General features: G+C 33.3%; 3 protein-coding genes across 3 annotated transcripts; 2 read left to right on the top strand and 1 right to left on the bottom strand.

Annotated features, from left to right (window-relative positions):
* Positions 1-4,495: 4,495 nt before the first annotated feature.
* On the top strand, positions 4,496-8,666 carry LOC129885759 (probable protein phosphatase 2C 10). Its single transcript, XM_055960164.1, has 6 exons — positions 4,496-4,847; positions 4,989-5,112; positions 6,444-6,683; positions 7,138-7,414; positions 8,024-8,178; positions 8,272-8,666. The coding sequence occupies exons 2-6, from the start codon at positions 5,074-5,076 to the stop codon at positions 8,410-8,412; spliced, it is 852 nt and encodes a 283-aa protein (XP_055816139.1). The 5' UTR covers positions 4,496-4,847; positions 4,989-5,073; the 3' UTR covers positions 8,413-8,666.
* Positions 8,667-13,494: 4,828 nt separating this feature from the next.
* On the top strand, positions 13,495-15,997 carry LOC129885758 (uncharacterized). The gene is made up of 2 exons (XM_055960163.1): positions 13,495-14,513; positions 15,385-15,997. The coding sequence occupies exons 1-2, from the start codon at positions 13,547-13,549 to the stop codon at positions 15,729-15,731; spliced, it is 1,314 nt and encodes a 437-aa protein (XP_055816138.1). The 5' UTR covers positions 13,495-13,546; the 3' UTR covers positions 15,732-15,997.
* A 670-nt stretch (positions 15,998-16,667) lies between these two features.
* LOC129884575 (metacaspase-3-like) lies at positions 16,668-19,045 on the bottom strand. The gene is made up of 5 exons (XM_055958863.1): positions 18,434-19,045; positions 17,976-18,309; positions 17,765-17,879; positions 17,383-17,541; positions 16,668-17,285 (listed from the first exon to the last, which is right to left on the bottom strand). The coding sequence occupies exons 1-5, from the start codon at positions 18,867-18,869 to the stop codon at positions 17,226-17,228; spliced, it is 1,104 nt and encodes a 367-aa protein (XP_055814838.1). The 5' UTR covers positions 18,870-19,045; the 3' UTR covers positions 16,668-17,225.
* Between the last annotated feature and the right edge of the window lie 722 nt (positions 19,046-19,767).

Genomic DNA, 19,767 nt, shown 5'->3' with positions numbered 1-19,767 from the left:
AATTGTCAGTTTCTTCCTTGAATCTCTAGGCTGAGAATAAGGATGAGTGTTGAATTTTACTTTAGTTACTGCAGTAATTTTCAGCTTAATAAGTTGCTTAAGTTTAAATAATTTGAATTTTAAATTTCTGTTAGATAGATTAGTTTGTTGAGATATTTTAAATTTAAATTATGTCAGATTTTTATTTTAAGTTGGCTATTTAAAGCCCTCCTATGCTTAATAAAAAAATATTTAAAGACATTTCAGTTCAAAGAAAGTTATTTCAATCCACAAGATTTACCAAATGATACCTTTTCTTTGCCTCCTTTTAGCTTGAAACTAAAACGAAAGATTTTGAAAAATTATTAATCATTATATTAATCGAAGGGGAGCCTTGGAGTAACTGGCAAAGTTGCTGTCATATGATTAGGAGGTCACGAGTTCAAACATAGAAAACAACCTTTAGCAGAAATGCAAGGTAAGGTTGCGTACAATAGACCCTTGTGGTCGGACCCTATGCATAGCGGAAGCTTTAGTGCACCGGCCTGCCTTTTTTATATGAACTTCGTAAGTTCCAATTCTATACTATTTTTGTTCTAGTCTCTTTTTACGGAATTGTTTGGAAAATCAATGCACTCAATTTTCTCTGATTATTTTCATGAATGCCATAAGAGAATAAGTCAAATGAAAAAAAAATTGGGATGGGAAGAAATCTTCTATGATATTTGTGATTTTTTTAACATAGTTAACAGGGAAGTATGAAATGCGTAACTATAAAATATTCTATTCATTTTCGTTTTATATAGCAATGTTTGACTAAGCACAAATTTTTGGCACATCAAAAAAACAAGCGTGAAACTTGTCATCTTAAGTTATGTTAAGGATGAGAATAGAACTCTTGGGCATCTATTGGTTGTTGGACTGTTTCCTTTGTGTATTTGTACGTATATAGACTTCAATTTCATAAATGTGAAAAATCATTCATAAGATATGGTGTGTAAGGCATGATATGAAGTCATTAATACCCAATTGAATAGTCAATGGTCTTCCTAATAGAATTGAATTTAGTTCACAAAAAGATTGTGTCTGCAATGCGCGTTGAGACAGCCCAGGCCCCAGGGCCCTCCTTTCACTGCTTGACCATTCATTCAACATGTATATATATATATATATATATATATATATATATATATATATATATATATATATATATATATGGTTATATGCCGGTTGATTTGAATCTAATATTTTTTTCTTACGTTTTCTGTATATACTTATAAATATTCAATGACTTCATTCAAAAAATTCATACACTTTAAATTTTGAATCCTCCTCTTCTACACGTTTGTTGGAAAAAATATGGATACATAAGTTACGGAGGGACACGGGAAGCTGGACTCAGTCTTGTCTCATTATCATGTGGTGTAATTTTAACTATGTCAATGTTAATACTTAATAGTAGTATATACGCATTGTTGAACTTATTGAGGCATTTGGTCTACCTGATTGTTTTCATTTGTCCTCCTCAACATGGAAAAACTTAGGTCCGTTTGGTTTGGTCCCCTATTAAATTTAATGTTGATATTATTTAATTTCGTCAATCAAGTAATATATTATTATGCATTGTATGTAAGCTTATGCTACCAGGCCCAGCCAAACAATTACTGATGTTAATACAATCAATTAAATATTCCTTAACTCAACACCCAAAATTTTATTTCTCATATCTAATTCTATAGCCTGTGCCCTGTAGTAAGAAAAAATAAAAATAACGATCAATTGAAAAAACAATTATTCTTTTGACTTTATTTGCCCCACATTTTCATCGAAGTGAGTAATTTGCTTGGACATTATTGGTAAATTTTGGGAAACTCATCATATCACGTGAACTGCAGATGCCAATTTTGCTTTTGACGACAGAGAGGCGAGAGCTTTACAAAAAGAAACTTCATCCGTTCATTTTATTTATCAAATATATTATTTTGGGATGTTTAATAATGTTTGTTAAGTTTATAAAATTAATAAATAATTTATGATAATATATCTATTTTATTTTTACTATTAAATATTATTATTTTTAAATATTTATATGACTTGTATTTAATAAGGATGGTTTGATAAAATTTTCCTATCATTTAAGGCTTCTTAATCTGTATCAAATCAATAATAGATAATTATTATTGAACGGAGGAAGTATAAGAAAAAGAAAAGGAATAAAAAAATAGAAGAAATAAGAAAAAGCTTCAAGTTCTCTTAAGTTGTTTAAAATACGAAGTACATTTTTGTTTTACTATGGCAAGAATGAAGTTATTATTATTACTATCATTAATCCTTAAAATAAAAGTTCATGATTTTTTTGGGGGGAAGAGTAGTGGGCAAAACTGGTGATAATTGAAGAATTGAAAAGCAAGGTTTTATTAAATTGAACCAGATTAAATTTAAAAAGTACAAAGTGCTGACCAAAGAACATGGTCTCAAGTTTTGATGATCAGTTCTTTTAGTACTACTTTTTCTGTTAACAAATTAATTTATATTAGTACTAATTCCTTAAACTTCCCTTTTTCATTCAGATTTTATCCCTTAACATTCTGTTTCGACGGTGACATCTCATAATTTCATAACATACGGTATTGTATGTTATGATATGATATTGTATTACATGTTTAGATAGATTGTATGGTTTATTGTTATTTAATGATAATTTTGATGTTTAATTTGATTATATGGTACTATATAGTCACTGATAAATTTACGAAAATGCACTTAATTAAAGATAAATTAAAATTATTTAAAATTAAGTAAACAATGGGATACCACCAAATTGGTGGTTTCAAAAATTGAGAGTTTTCATGATTACAAAACCATGAAACCAAACAAAACCATACCATATCATGCAATTAAATAAACAATCAAAACAAACATGGTTCTCTTACTAACCATACCATATCATACCATGGAAAACTACCATCAAAACAAGCTGTAAGTTGTTTGGCAGTTGGTTAGAGTCATGTAAATATTAGTAATGTAGAGATTAATTATGAGTAAATTTATGTACTATTTTATGCAAGAATTAGTTATACATATATTAATTATTGGAGAAATTACGCAAAATGGCAAACATTTAATGGTTATTATAACTTAAGCTATAATTTCGATTTATAATTAAACTCGACTACAATTTAATCAATTTTGCTATTTAATTTGTATAATTTGATTCCTAATTGTATAAATACAGAATTTGTATATGCTTATCCTAGTTATTTGTATGCGGTTTGTTTGATTTGTATAAGTTATTCATAATTGTATAAATTCAAAATTTATTTATAATTATCCTATTTGTATATGATTTATTGATACATGATAGCTGACACGGCCGAACGAACTCACCGATCTTGATTTGTATAAGTTTTGAAAATTTCTTAAATGTATAAATACAAAATTTCTATATACTTACCCTGTTTGTATATTGGCAAGCAAAATATACAAACGGTGTTTTGAAAATTCCTAAATGTATAAATACGAAAATTGTATATACTTACCATGTTTGTATATTGACAAGCGAAATATACAAACAGAGATATCCATAGGAAATGAAACTATATCCATGGAGCGTAATTAGACAACTATAGCTAAGGAGCATAATTAAGTACTAATAACAGATATTTGTGAAATTTCCTCTTAATTATTTCATCTTCTATCTTTCATTAAATAATACATAAAACTTCTCATAAATTATACATGTATTAATTATACTAGTTTCTAAATTATAATCAAACACCATTTTAATTTTATATATAATTAATTTACCTTCTAATTAACTATCAAATATAGTATTAATTATGCAAAATTTAACGCACGCATAACTCACATGTAAATCAACTATCAAATGACCCTCAAATCTTTTCATTTTTAGAAATAGAAATACCCCTTCTGTCTCATATTACTTGGTGATAGTATTAAAAATATACGTTTCAAATTAATTGTTAATTAATAAAATTAAGATAAAATTAATTAATTTTTCTCTATTTTATCTTTTGAAAAAATATATATCTTACAATTTTTAAAAGTTCCTTAATTGTTAATTTGATATTAATAAAGAAGGCACATAAATAAAATGTATTAAGAATTATTAAAAGATACTCCCTCTATTCTTATTTACTTGTCAAATTTTGACTTGATATACCTATTAAGAAAATAATGAATGTTATAGTGAGTTTACGGTTTTACTCCTATTAATTGATAGAGTTTTAAACATATTTATTTATTATATTTTTCAAAGACATTAACTCAATATTAATAAATTGAGGGTATAATAGAAAGAAAAAAAATATACTTTCTTGATTTCTCAAATTCAACAAGTAAAAAGAAAAATCAAATTAAAAAATATTTAATAAATAAATAGAAACGGAGAGAGTAAATTATTAAAAATATTTTTATTATTTATGATTTTTTTAAAACCGTATAAAAAGGAACATAGACAGAGGAAGTATAGAAGAAGAATCAAAGAGGAAACAGCTGTAAGAAGAACGAAAAAAACAAGTAGTCCCCTCTGACTGGCTGTAACATTAGTACAAACACAATTAAAGAAATACATAAAAGGCAACAAAGTCAATAAGGGAAGCCCCAAAACCCAAAGCAAAAGCCTTTTCTTGACAGCCATTCTCCCCTACACCCACAGCGAATCCAAATCTTTTTCTCTCCCAAACTCCATTAAACTCCTAAAATAATTCTTCAAGCTTCTACCTTTTCTTCTTTAAATCTCTGATTTTTGGTTCTGTTTGATCTCATGTATATTTAATTTATGTTTAAGCCAAAAGTCAAATCTTATTGATCTTTGTATCTTTGGAGTTTTGTTGACCGGTGGATCGGTGAGTAGATCATTCTTTTGCAATACCCAAATCTTGATTTTTCAAGAATTTGGTGAATCTTGAAAAAAAATGGATTCGTGGATATATTTTGATTTTTAAAATTTATTTGACGATCAAGATTCTGTCTTTTTGATGTTTCAGGTGGTCGTGAATATCAGGATTTTTAGGAGGGGGTTATGGTACACGTTGCTTACTATAGGAGGCAGCTGAGGAGTGACTGAATTATATGGATAATTTATGCTGCTTCAATTCAAAGTTCTCAAAGGTGAGCTGTAATTGGCAGCTAAAACTTTTGGGATCTCTTAGGTTTTGCTCCATGAATATTTATTTTCCCTATTGTTTAGCACTGTTATTTTAAGCCGATGATCAAGGGTCCTTTAGCTTTTCAGATGGAAGTATTTGAGGGTTTTAGTTTAAGAGTTTAAGTTATGTGCACTGGCAGCGTAAAAAGTATTTAAACAATCATGTCGTTTAAAAGGATAAACATTGATTGGTAACCTGAAATAAACGTTAGTAGCATGCTATAATAGATTAAATTACACTAATTGTGTAAAGATTCATTGTCAGTGTATAGAGTCCTTAGCTAAAGTATGCAGGGTCTTATTGAACTATTTTCCTCATTTGGGAGTAAATTTCTCTGTCTATCCTAGCGGGGGAGGGACAGGGAAGAGTGAGGATTTTCTAATTTATTTTGATATCTTTTTTTTGAATAATATGGTGTCCGGCCTAGCTTATGTGCACTTCAACCCTTGGGACTTAAGGGTGTGTTTTGTATGAAGGAGAATTCCAAGCAAATGTTTTCTTGGAAAACAAGTTAGCTTCTTACTTATTTTCTATTGTTCGGTAAGTAAGCAAAGTAATCTAGCCAAAAACTATAAGGGTGGGAGGGGGTGGGGTGTGGGATTGTCAAGGGGTTGGGAGCGTTGGGTGGATGAGAGGATACAATAAACATAGAATGTCACTTATAGAACTTGTTTTCCCTACTTCCATTAAAGCAGTCATTTTTAAGGTAATTGTTTTCCTAGAGAAAATGTTTTTCAAATTTTTTGTCTAACCAAACATGGAAAAATAAGAAAACATTTTCTGAGAAGTGTTTCCCTCCATACAAAACACACCCTTAAGCTGTTGATTTCTCTTCTTTGTTGGCCTCCTAAAATGCCTTGCTTTGTCCTACAGCATGCTTACAATTTTCGCAATGAGTGTATTTATGGAGTGTAATTTCCTGATATATAGAGCATCCTATCCTTGGTTTAATTGGGACATGTAGCATTGCTCTTTACCCCCCCTCCCCGCAGTGGATTACTGCCAATATTTTCCATGATTGGTCTTCCATTGATCTTCTTTTTACGAGCTCGATGATTGATTCCAAGAGTTTACTTCCATAACAAAGCCCCTTCCTGAATAGGTAGGTACATAGTATCAAAAAATATCCAGTGAAGCTTTCTTTTGTCTTCATCACCGCCTCTCCAAAAGTTTGCAATGATTTTTTCTTTAGTAAATTTTTTGGGGGTGAGCATTTAATCTCAGTTTATGGGCTGTCTGCATTGTATATTTGACTGGGTTGATCACAAAGCTGAAGTATCATTTTTCCTTTAGCTTGCAGGAGGACGGTCATCATGTAGCTCGGGGAAAGGAAGAAGCAATCAAGGGCCTACCAAGTATGGCTTCAGCCTGGTTAAAGGGAAAGCTAATCATCCCATGGAGGATTACCATGTTTCTAAATTTGTCCAGTTGCATGGACATGAGCTAGGACTTTTTGCTATTTATGATGGGCATTTGGGAGATAGTGTGCCTGCCTATTTACAAAAGCATTTGTTTTCCAATATCTTAAATGAGGTATATTGTGGGTTTAGGAACCTCTGCAAATTAAACGTCTCTGCTCCTTGAGGATCATTGTGGTTTTAGTAAGACAATTTACTTTGGGTGCAAGTAATGATGGCTATGTTATCGATTTTCATCAAAACATATTTAACACATGCTTCCGTCGCCCCCCCCCCCCCCCCCAACCAACACACACACACATATAGTGAAGATTCTTTTAGAGATCAACACACAATGCTAGTAGAGATGTTGATCAAGTTCGATATAAGTGTACCATGCCAAAAAACAAAGTCCTAACACATTACTGCTAACCAATCTAAGAAATTCCTTTTTACATCAAATGCATGATAATTTAATCTTGGGCTGTTTTATTTCTTTAATAAATTGTCTGTTTATTGTTTTCCTCTTTGGTGTTAGGGGGCGGGGTTTACTTGGGATTTCTCTCACCTTTTATGTTAAAAATTTCTAGGAGAATTTTCGGAATGACCCTCATAGGGCAATCTTAAAAGCATATGAGAGAACAGATCAGGCTATTCTTTCACACACTCCTGATCTTGGAAGAGGTGGCTCCACTGCTGTGACTGCAATTCTTATAAATAGTCATAAGCTATGGGTAGCAAATGTTGGGGATTCAAGAGCAGTGCTTTCTAGGAGGGGTCAGGCCATCCAGCTGTCAATTGATCATGAACCAAACACCGAGCGAGATGACATTGAAAATAGAGGTGGTTTTGTCTCAAACATGCCAGGTGCTTCTCACTTACTCCTATGGATATAAAACTGTTGTTCGTCTCTCTTCACTGTATATTGTAATACAAATTGAAAAGGATTGCATATATTAAGTTCCTTAAGTCTTAACTTCGTCCATACATATACGTATACATATACATATACATAACCTTACTCTTAGGCATGTATGGTCTATCTTCACTTATTCTTAATAAAGTGGAATAGTACCAATTCTGTGCTTCTAATAAAAGTCAATGAAATTTAGTTTAATTTCTCTGTTCTAATTAATTTGATACTTCATCTCATGTTACCGGGGTTCAGGATTAGTTGTCCAATGCGTCTTTTCGTGGTTTTATGTGATTGAAAGATTTTTGTTAACCCACTTTTTTTTACATATATATATGTACCTTCTTTTTTATAATTTTTAATATTGTTTAAAGTGAATAAAAATCATAAACTTAACCATTAAAAATTTGGGGCCTCAACATTTTGGAGGCCTAAAGCAGACGCGTTATTAGACTCACCCTTTACCACCCTTGCTAATTTGATGTTGACTTAAAAGGCATCTCAAGTAGTGTTGCATTTGGAGATTGTTAGTGACATACCTATTAAAATGTATATAATCTCAGGAGATGTTGCTAGAGTGAATGGGCAACTAGCCGTATCTCGCGCTTTTGGTGACAAAAACCTGAAATCACACTTGAGCTCTGATCCTGATGTAACAAATGCTGACGTTGATGCGGATACAGATCTTCTCATACTTGCAAGTGATGGTCTATGGAAGGTGCCATTAGCTCCAAACATCTCCTATCCTTCTGTTTTGGCACTCTGAGGTGCACTTTTTCCTTTTCTTGCTTTTGATTGTGGATTTCTCCAGGTAATGTCAAATCAAGAGGCAGTTGACATCGTGAGGAAGGTCAAAGATCCAGAGAAGGCAGCCAAGCAGTTAGCAATCGAAGCATTGGTCAGAGAAAGTAAAGATGATATCTCGTGCATTGTTGTCCGATTTAAGGGGTAATTTTGATCCATGGGAATTCATCCCAGTGTGCAGTATATATATATATTTATTAGAGGGGTATTTGTTAGATGAGGCGCGGTTTATAGACTGACAGAAGCACCAAGTCTCAGACAATTCTGCATAAATTATTAAAATGTTACCGCGAAGGAGATTATGATATGTTCCTCTCCCCCAACCCTCTGTAATATTTAAGTTCTTTACTCGGGCCGTGTGGTTGTTATGTGTTGATTTATTCAGTTTGTAGATTCCCAGAATCATTCTTTCTGTCACTTTGCATGAACACTCCAATTGTTGCATTTGTTGGCCAACTATTGCATGGTGAAAATGAGTGAGCGTTTTGATGATTTAGTTCAACAATATAATTTTGCAGAATGCCAAGTTTCATAATCTTAGTATGATGTTTTCAAAATCAAAAATCAATACTTTTTAAGTTATGGAATTTTGATCTTAAAATGGATACATTCTTTGGTGAGGCTTATAGGTTATGTATGATTTTTCATTATTTACTCAAATCGTATCCTATTTTTCAAGTAACTTGGTGTTACCAGTAGTGTAGTGATGAAATTCTCGTCAAAACAGATGGAAAAAAAGAAGAAGAGAACAACTACTTTTTCATGTGTATGGGCTTCGTTCTGTAACAGATTTTTGGAGATACTACTAACAAATTTTTAAGTTAAAAAATTATGCAAAAAATACATGTGATATATTTATTAGTTAGTATTAGTTATGTAATTGTTGGCTATTTTTAATTTAGACGGTTGGGTGGACGCCTAGACGGCTATGTAGATTAATTATAATACTGTTTAAGATATCAAAAACATAGACAAGAAAGAATTAAGACTCGTGCAAAACTAGAGAGACGAGATAGTTAACAACTCAACATAGCGTCATCAAGTAGCTAGGGGGTGGATTGGGACATAAGACCATAAGGAATTGTCAATGAATCGTGTTGAACAGTTCAACAATTGTACAGTAGCTACAATTCTTTTATGTGGCTGTCTCAAAATAAGAAAACGATGTCTTTTGACCTGCCAACCCAACTTGTTATCGAAGACTGATTATTGATTTAAAATTTTATGGATTTTAATCATTTTATATTAAAGTTTTTATCATTGAATCTATTATATTTTTAAAGTTATGACTTCATATTTATTAAGTATAATTTTAGTGAAGCTTTATTCTATATAAATTTACACAGCATTAAAATGAGTGAATTTAGAAAAACTCATTACCCAAAAGCTACATCCGCCCCTGCTTGTCATGACAGAGAGAGCTAAAGCTCAAGTAATAAATCGCTGTAAATGTAAGATCTCCAGATATAGTATAGTTCTTCTGCCTATTGTCATTAATTCTCCACCCACTAACACCGCGGATATAAGTAACAATTTTCCAAAAAGATAGGCACCAGTAAAGGCGTTGAATTTAATTTTTCCTACTTTCTTCTTTATGGAGGGTTGGATATCAATAGTCCGCATTGAAGTTCAAATTAAATTCGGATCGCACACTGCAGGTCCACTTGGGAGTAACGCTTCCAACAAAATTTTCTCTATACTTAGGGCTCGAATTCAAAACATCGGTGAAAAAGTTTCACCACTATATACCACAACCCATGTTAGTATCTCTGCCTCATAGTACTCTATTTGATCTGTTTGACCCACTCATTTATTACCTTTAATGATCATTTTTTTTCTTTGCATATAATAATAGCGAAAGGTTGATGTAATTCCAACTTGTATTAAGAGGTTGGATATCACAAGTTTATACTGGTCTTGAAACAGCAAAACATAATATTTTCGCCTTGCCTAATTTATTTTAGCCCGGACTCAACAAAGATGCGGCTAAGGTAACTTACCAGTTACTTCTGTTTCTTTTCCATTATATGTTGCGTTTTTTCGAGAATGAATTTGATTAATATTCAAAATTAAATTAAATTATATTAATTTGATATTTTAATATAAAAATTTGGATATTCAAAAATTATAAAAAAAATATTATAAATTGTAATTTTTTAATATCAATATGATGAGAAAATAGTACATCTTAAAAATATTAATCAAAATTTATATTATTTGATTCTCTAAAAAAAATCATAACAACTAAAAAGGAAGAAAATGTCAATCATGTTTTAAATAATGCAAGAGAAATGTGTACTAAGTATCTACACGCGAATTTACTGCCATTTGACAATAATGCCGATGAGACCCACCTTTGTGTTCATTTCCAATATGTTACACTAGTAAGTGAAGAAATTATTACTCTTTACCCAAGAAAACAGGATAGTTGACTTTGTAATGAGGTTAATAACATACATCGAAATTTAACTCGTTATGTTTGATTATTAAATGCTAAGTAAATAAATAAAAATGATAAATAAAGCAAATAAAATCGTAGGAAACAATGAAGCTCCGATGATGTGTGTTTGCACTGGATCCGGTGATATTAAAGTGTTGTTGGTCTCAAATTAGGGGACGCTTCAAGGAATAAAAGTTGTAAAGTAATAGCGAAATATAAAAAGCTTGAGGCACTAGAATAGTACAACTAATAGCAGTATCCCACATTACAATACTGTTGGCTAAACAATTAATATTCCTCTGTTGTTGATAATAGGATTTTACAAATATATCTAGCGTATTTGATGCTTTGTTTTTTGGGAAAATTACCTAACTATACACCTTATATTACTATATTTACTATTATTTCCTATCATTTATAAAAATCTCAAAAATTCCTCTTTTTTTAATTCTCTCTCCAACTCACTGATACATCCCATTCCTTCTCCCCAACTATCCTAAATTCACGCCTAATTTGAAGCCCCATATACAACGGTTTCTTTTTGAATTTCAATTCATATTTTTCTGAAATTCAAATTTCTAAATAAGGTAATTCAATTTCTTTCTTCTCTAGAATCTCTCTTCAATTCCATCTCCTTCGATTTTCCATTGATTTCAACTGTATGTTTTTGTTGATTTTAATCTTCTATTCACTGATACATATGGAATCATATCCATCATTTAGTGTTGGTCTCACATAATTAAATCAAAATAAAAAAATTCTTGTTTCATCGGAGTCTGATTCTTCTGGTGAAGGGTATAAAGAGATTAGATCCAAGCATCTCAACGATCCATTAATTATGGATACTTTACATGCAAAATCGAAATCTCAAATTGCAAAGTCAAAATTTATAGTTCAGCAATCACCTCAAAAAGTAGAGGAGAAAGTCGAAGGTGTTACAACACGACATAATCTTCCAAAGGTATGAATTATTCAAATATATCAGACCTTAATGCAGCGAATAAATGCATCAGACTATATGTATCAGATATCTTTTAACCATATCTGATATAGTCTATATGTATCAGATTTCTTTTCTTGTATTTTTAAGTGTTGATAAACATTTCATATGTTGATACATAAGGTTCTAATAAGTTTTTTGCTATTATGTACATGACACATAAGGTCTTCAGTTTTTTACGATTTTTCTGATACATAAGGTTTAATGCTTGATACATAATTTTTTCTGATACATAAGGTTTAATGCTTGATACATAATTTTTTCTGATACATAAGGTTTAACGCTTGATACATAATTTTTTCTGATACATAAGGTTTAACGCTTGATACATAAAATTTTCTGATACATAAGGTTTAACGCTTGATACATAAATTTTTCTGATACATAAAGTTTAACGCTTGATACATAAATTTTTCTGATACATAAGGTTTAACGCTTGATACATAAATTTTTCTGATACATAATGTTTAATGCTTGATACATAAAATTTTCTGATAATAAGATTTAATGCTTGATACATAAATTTTTCTGATACATAATGTTTAATGCTTGATACATAAATTTTTCTGATACATAAGATTTAATGCTTGATACATAAATTTTTCTGATACATAAGATTTAATGCTTGATACATAAATTTTTCTGATACATAAGATTTAATGCTTGATACATAAATTTTTCTGATACATAAGGTCACTTTTGTATCATATATTCTAATGTATCAAACTCCTATGCTCTGTTTTTTGAATTTCAGGAAACGTGACCCAACACTCATTAAATGTGAAGCTGCAGCAGAGATAAGCATTAAGCAGGAGCTTTTGTTCTCCATTCAGTTATATATCCAAGCATCGGAAGGGGAAATTAAATAGGATTCCTCTTCATCGTCTTCCATTGGCAAGACAGTCACCTCCGCCGCCATTCCGCCAATAATCATATTCTCTGTTTTTTAATTTTTTCAAGTCCCTCATAACTGTTACGCTTTGTATGGGTTAATTCCCTTATTTAGCTAAGTAATTGATTGAAAGAAGGAAACTTAACTTGATTTAAGTTACCTTTCCATAAATAAATCAACAACATTAATTATTATGTACACAAAACGTGATGTATCAGAAACACCACTAATGTATCAGAAATCTGAGAAAAATCAAAGAAATCGAATAATTTAAGAAAAAGTAGGGATAAGTTATAATTGGATTTTTTTTTATTGTGTCATCGAGACACATGTCTTTTTTCCTGTGTTCGGGCCTTAAGCTTCCGCTTTTTTTTCGATGACGATTATCACACGACCTCGATAACAAATCGGGTTGAGTTACAATTAAAACTAACAATTTTACAATGAGCACGTGTCCATCCTCTACTCTGCCACACATGCAAACTACTTTTTACCCAATATAATTATATCATTAAATACAATAGGAGTATATACGTATTTGAATGGTAAAACATTTACTACTGAGAATATCCTTGCATGAGTGTGATTCTGTTCCTGATTCTTTGACCAAAACATTTCACACGTTCTAATTTCTTTATTAGTAACAACTAACATAAATTTAGAGAGTATTGATGATTACTAATTGGTGGTGAGGAGTATTAGTCTCATTATTCAAATCTTCACCATTAACCTCAAATCTCGTTGGCCTTAAAAATAACAAATACCCCATTTTTTTTTCTTTTTCCCCCTCAAAATCTTTATTATTTGGAATTCAGAATCATAGTATATTATATTACCAATACCAAAGGAATATTCTTCCAATAATAACGACCTTGTTCATTTTATATTTCCCGGGATAATTAACTGTGCAGGAATTTTTTGCATGCAATGACGTTTAGTCCAATGTTTTTATGGTCCAAAATCAATCATCCGTGATTTTTCTTTATGTTTCTTCCGGGGCACCATTAAGCTGTTCAACCCGACCCGTTTTTTTGCCTATAATGCGTTTTCTTGGGCCTCAGATTTCCCATAATTGTCGTCTACCACCGGTGGGAGATTTTTCCGACCAACTGGCCATGACGGAAAGTAGTTCTTCCTCCATAGCTCCTTTGCTTCTTAGAAACCTATTGACATCGGCGTTTGTCTTTGCTGATAAACCCTTCATCCTCTTAGCAGAAAGATACAAACTTCTGGAAACTATACGTTATTTCCTTATTTCAGCTTTTCTCTTTTTTCTTCGCCTTTTACCTTCCTTATTCCCTTCTGGAGAAAATTACGGCTACCCTTTGAAACCCCAAAAGGGGGAGACTTATTCTCCGGCCGCAACGAGCGGGGGTGCGGAGTCCGGGATATATAGGGCCTTGACCCAAGTGTTGTCGATTATGAATGATATTCCGGTGAGTTCAAGGAAATATGAAGTGGTGAGATCATTGGCTGAGAGGCTAATTGATGAGAATCTCTTGGAGGGTAACGAAGCTTTGAGGGAAGTGAATTGCGCCGCCTTGTCCGCGGCTTTTACGCGGACGCTTAGCCAGCTGGAATCCGCCATGATGGCGGAAGAAGGCGGAGGTGTTAGTGGACTTGTGGCCGGTGGGGGTCGAGACGGCGGCAGTTACATAGGTAAATTGAGCCGCGGCTTGAGAGCGATTAGGTATTACGGCGACGTTGTGTGGCAGCGCGGTAGGGCGAGGAACCAGATGAGCCAGTTTGGGTGCTCGGCTGAGAAGCTGGCGGCGGAGTTGCTATGGCTGGCTCAGAAGATGGCAGCTTGTGGTTGTGTTGATGAAGCTATTTATATGTGGGCTTCGGCTTCACATGTGGCCTGGCTTGCTCTTTCTGCTGAACCGCGGCTTCAGGGGTCACTTGTTAAGGTTTCAGGTAATTGTCTATGGAATATTCTTTGACTGCAGTTTCTTATTTTCGCAGTTCTTTTTATTGGGCTTCCAGTCATGGATCTGTTTCGGATTGAAGCATAGTTGTTGTACGTGGAGATATCGAGCATAAGTTATATAGATTTAAAGTAAAATGAATCTGAAATTGAGCAAATATATACGGAGAACTCATCTGATATGGATTATGATCAATCTAGCGAATTAATATGTCTGATCGTCTATAATTGTCTAAAGATCTCCCATTGGATTTGCACTGCAGTGGGGTATTTAGATTGTAGTAGCAACTTCATAAACCTGAATGATTGCAGACACATATATATTTTGCATTGTACAGCCTCACATTTCCCTTCAAAACATCTTTTAATCCTTTTATACTAGATTTCTGCAAGAGAAGAGTCTTTCGTATTGCTTTCCTTGTCTTTCTCATCTTTTTTTCTTGTAGGCATTTCAGGCAATAGGAGTAGAGTCCAATCAAGAAATAGATGTTCAAGGTTTCCCAATTCATATTATTACATAGGTTGCACCTGCTGCATATGCTTAGACCCCTTTTCTGCAAATTAACTGTGTAAAACGTGGTTCGTGTGAGGCAAGCCATTTTAAGGAGCCTTCCATATAAGCTTCTATGGCCATAATATGTTCTTTTCTGTATTCCTCAGCTTTCCATAGCCATTTGATGAGAAAGTTTTTATTATGTATTCACATATTTTATTGGGTACTACATCTCATCATGAGTTGCTATTCAAATTTGATATTTGGTATGATATAAAGTTATCACCATTTGTCTTATTTAATTGCTTTTTGGGATAGTAAAAGCGCCATGTTCTGAATTTCTCTTTATGTTTTTGTGCTCTTTCTAGCGTTCTTATTCAAACAATCCAGAGAAATAGCAAAAGACGCAGAGGATGAAGAAAGTACAAAAGAGCATCTCAGGCGGACAAACATGAATATGCTGATGTCATGGCTGCCATTGCTATGTCGAGCAAGCAACGGTACAGACACTCCAGTCCTAAGTATTAGCGAAAGGGCTGAGCTTGAAAGAATATTAGAGCAGATCATAGGGACATTGGAACAAGAAGACGAGCAAGAAAAGGTGTTGTCCCTTTGGCTTCACCATTTCACCTATTGCCCTTCCTCTGACTGGCCCAATCTTCATGATTGCTACACTCACTGGTGCACAGCTTCTCGTAAGCTTTTGCTTCACTGAATTTTCTATGAAAAACCTTTGGGTTAGATTGATTCTAAATACTTGGAGTTCCATCTTTCTGGCAAGGAAGGAGTCTGTGATGGGAAGTGGAGGAAAAGATTATATTGCTGTGTTAATTCCTCTATCTGGCCCATCATTGTATGTAGGTTTTGCTCCTTAGCAGGAAAATGCTTATGAAGGTCCAAAGAAAGTGTATCAGTTAGCTATGTGTTGTAATTATTTTTCCTCTAGTTCAATTTATAAGTCCAGAGCACGCTTTCGTTGCATATGCACGTTTGATAGTATTTATAAAGTGCTCCAATTTACAGCAAATTTATAAGTCCAGAGCACGCTTACATTGCATATGCACGTTTGATAGTATTTATTAGGGCTGTACAGGGCAAATCGATAAATCGCACCAAACCGGAAAAACAATCCGACTAGTGGTTTGGTTTGACTTGGTTTGGTGTTGGAAAAAAAAATCCGACCATTATAGGGTTGGTTTGGTTTTAATTAAAAAAAGTTCAAACCGATCCGATTATAGATATACTACTTTTAAATTATGTTATACATAAAAATATTTATTAAAATGTAATTTATATATATTTTTTAAATTTTTTTCATGATTTTTGTTTTCTTTCTTACATTTAGATTTGGACTTGAAAAATCCATCTAAATAATATACAGAAAAACTCTATCTTATAAAGTTATATTATAAAGTTAAAACTTCAAATAATATTCTGCCTCCATCTTATATGTTGATATTTTGTACTAGAATTCTTTTTAAGAAGCACTGCTCTGTGCTTTTTATTAGATCTATGAAAAACCCGAGAAATCCGAAAAAACCTGAAAAATCCGAGAAAAATTGATATCGAAAAATCCGACTTTTATTGGTTTGGTTTGGTTTATAGATTTAATAACCCGACACAAATGATTTGGTTTAGTTTGTAAAAAATCCGAACCAACTCGGTCCATGTAAAACCGTAGTATTTATAAAGTGTTCCAAGTTACAGTAAATTGAGAAGAGTAGTTTACTTAATATCAGGCCTCAAATGTTCTTTCCTGCAGATTACATTGACTTCTCTTCTAGTTTTCTAATATTTTGAAGTTTTATTATTCGAGTACTCCATTTTGTGATATATCAATATAGAAACATCCCTTGATACTTAAGTTATGTCGAAAATTCTTTATAGGATAACAACAGGCATGTGGTGATTTCAAGCCTTCATGTAAAAGAGTGCTTCTTTTAATTTCCTATTGTTCATGTGGTTCAATTATCTTCCATGCCCTGTTCGAAATAACAAGCTCTGCTGCAAATTCACGACATAAAGGATGTGACAATATGTAGCTGTAGACAAGCTGACCGAGCAAATTTCCATCTGGAAGTTTTTCAGCGATATTGATTAAGTAAACATAACAAAAATATACGATTAGGATTCACACCAGAACAATACTACGAGTAAATCTACTCGTGATGGGGAGGGAAGCCGTATTCAAGATGGAGTTGTTAAGTTCCTATATAGCCACCACCTTGGCGTGTATATCAAACGGCTCAGACGAGGATAATTGAGGCTCCTGGGAAAGACCAATAAAATGCATTAGACAAGTACGACGAAGGTGCAACAGTGTACTGTTTTTTTCTTTTTCTTTTGACAATCTCATAGAAGCGTACCTGAGTTTCATTTGCACCATTAAGGCCTAGTCCTTTCTGTGCTTCACGAATCTTATTATGCATACTCATAATTAACCTTCCATAAGTCAATTTAGTCTCTTGCTCCAACGTTTGGATGAAACTATAAGTCAGGGCACCCATTGGAATGCCTGTGAATGCCTGCATAAATCCAAGATTGATGATTGAAGGTGCTAAAAGTGAACGTACCAATAATATCTCGAGAAATCCATGTGTCTTAGAACATAACACAGCACGATAGAAGTTAAAGACCTTTACAGGCAATACAAACTAAGTTATGATTAAGACTATTCCTGTTAGTATACTTGCATTAGTTTGGTCATGTTTGTACAGAAGTGTGTGATTTGCATTTACAAATACTAACCGTTGTATCTCCAGAACTTTGATGGTCGTCACAGGCACTGATAGAGAAAGCTGTTCCGCCGCTGGTACCTTTGTAAGAGCCGATCCGGTGGTCTTCCCACTCAGAGTATCCTGCCCTGCTTGATAACATTTTGTCATACTACTTTTACTATTAACTTAATCTGAAGTTTCATTGCAGGATCAAGCATCAATAGGGTTAGTTGCTTAATAACCTGTTTTTTATTCTGCAGACAAAGGCCAAATCTAGGAAAGTTCCACTGTAGCATGCATCAATTATGCCATGAAGTCTGGCTCCTGGGGGTAAAGGCCTTACAATGGTACTATTGATCTCATCATCTAGTATCCTTCCTTCTGTCTCATAATCAACAGGGCATAATGATTCATCATGCCCATCAATCTCATCACCATCGCGGTCTCGTACTCGTGCCCCGTGACCAGAGTAGTGGAACACTAGTGAATCTCCTGGTCGACAACCATGAACAAGCCAACGTAAGGCTGATCTGATATTGGCCTTGGTTGGGTATTTGTATGGATCTTTCTCATCCTCTGCAAAATTTTGTGTGTATACATGTTAGAAATCTGATTATTTATGTTGAAATGTCTAGTTTTGACTGTTTTCATTACTAGAATGTTAATTAAGTGAGACGTTCAAACATATAACAATACATACCTGTAAGGACAATTACTGATGCATTTGGGAACCCCAACTTCTCAACCAGAAAATATCTCATGGATAGAACATCATTAATGCTTCCCTTAAGACTCTTTGGATGGCCACGGTAATTAATTCCGCACAGAACTGCTCGTTTTCGTCCATGTACCGCAGGAGCTCGGATATTATTAATCTGCGGTGACATAGGGCGGTTGAATTGTTGGGGCTGGAAATTATTATTAGCATTTGGACTCAATCTTCTTGCCCTTGCAGGATAAGCTGGAAGTCCGGGGCGCATATTGTTGTTGGCAGGGGGGAAATTAGCAAAGCCATTGTTTCTTGCAGGTTGGAGTTGTGTAACAGATTGACATCTTGGACAGCTAATTGTTTGTGCTCCGATGGGAGCTGCCATATTCATGCCGCACCGCTGGCATTTGCATCTTCTCCTGTCCATTATGTGAAGGGTGATCAAAGTGAGGGTTTGTTTTGATTAATTTGAGAGGATCGATCAAGATTTATATAGGATGGAAATATGATGGTTTAATTACACGTTGTTTGAAAAGGAGTTCAAACGCTGGTGTGGTCGAAATCAATCAATGGACAGTTTTGATCCTATCGAAAATATCAGTAAATATCCCAATAAAAGTGAAAAATATTCCTAGTTGGAGGAATCAAGACAATTCTATTTACAGTACATAGAGAAAGAGACAGACGGGTTGCATGCTTTAAACATTATATGGGTGCCAATTCAAATTCAAAATCTATTATGTATGCTTTATTCATTGGAACTTTTTAATACATGCAAGATTTAAGCTAAACCTGTGTAGAGTTTGGATCGACTCCTTACTCTAACCGCTATATTTATCCCTATATATGGGGCAATTTTACGACATTCAACTTTCAATTTGTTGAATGAACCATAATCATATATAAAGCTGATTTTTTTTAATAACGAAAGAGTAACTTAATTATGCCTATTTTTTTTTTCTAGCCCGGTGCGTTTAAACTCCCGCTATGCACAAGGTCCGGGGAAGGGCCCGACCACAAGGGTCTATTGTAAGCAGCCTTAACTTAATTATGCCTATATAATAGAAAATAAAAAAATATCGAAAAATGTATATTGTCACATTTACAAAATAACCATGAAGTATAACTACATCAACAACTCACCAGGAGAACTTAGTATCTCAATTGATTTTATCTTATTGGTGAGGGATCGATTCCCCACCTTATAATTTCCTTATCCAGTCCCTAATTTTGTAAAAAGAAACAAAAACAACTCACAATACATAATACCACGTGGTTTTTAAAAAAGAAAAAAAAAACTCATTTTGTGAAGCAACCTATTATTT

Source organism: Solanum dulcamara, chromosome 4, assembly GCF_947179165.1.
Source record: "Solanum dulcamara chromosome 4, daSolDulc1.2, whole genome shotgun sequence".
Classification (NCBI taxonomy): Eukaryota; Viridiplantae; Streptophyta; class Magnoliopsida; order Solanales; family Solanaceae; genus Solanum; species Solanum dulcamara.
This window is presented reverse-complemented; position numbering and strand designations above follow the sequence as displayed.

Coding starts and splice junctions, on each gene's coding strand:
- LOC129884575 (XM_055958863.1), bottom strand. CDS start 18,869: ATGGACAGGAGAAGATGCAAATGCCAGCGGTGCGGCATGAATATGGCA. Junction 18,310..18,433: donor ATCAGTAATTGTCCTTACAG/GTATGTATTGTT, acceptor AAAATTTTGCAG/AGGATGAGAAAGATCCATAC. Junction 17,880..17,975: donor GTCTGCAGAATAAAAAACAG/GTTATTAAGCAA, acceptor GTTATCAAGCAG/GGCAGGATACTCTGAGTGGG.
- LOC129885758 (XM_055960163.1), top strand. CDS start 13,547: ATGGTCCAAAATCAATCATCCGTGATTTTTCTTTATGTTTCTTCCGGG. Junction 14,514..15,384: donor GTCACTTGTTAAGGTTTCAG/GTAATTGTCTAT, acceptor TGCTCTTTCTAG/CGTTCTTATTCAAACAATCC.
- LOC129885759 (XM_055960164.1), top strand. CDS start 5,074: ATGGATAATTTATGCTGCTTCAATTCAAAGTTCTCAAAG. Junction 7,415..8,023: donor TTTTGTCTCAAACATGCCAG/GTGCTTCTCACT, acceptor ATATAATCTCAG/GAGATGTTGCTAGAGTGAAT. Junction 8,179..8,271: donor CAAGTGATGGTCTATGGAAG/GTGCCATTAGCT, acceptor GGATTTCTCCAG/GTAATGTCAAATCAAGAGGC.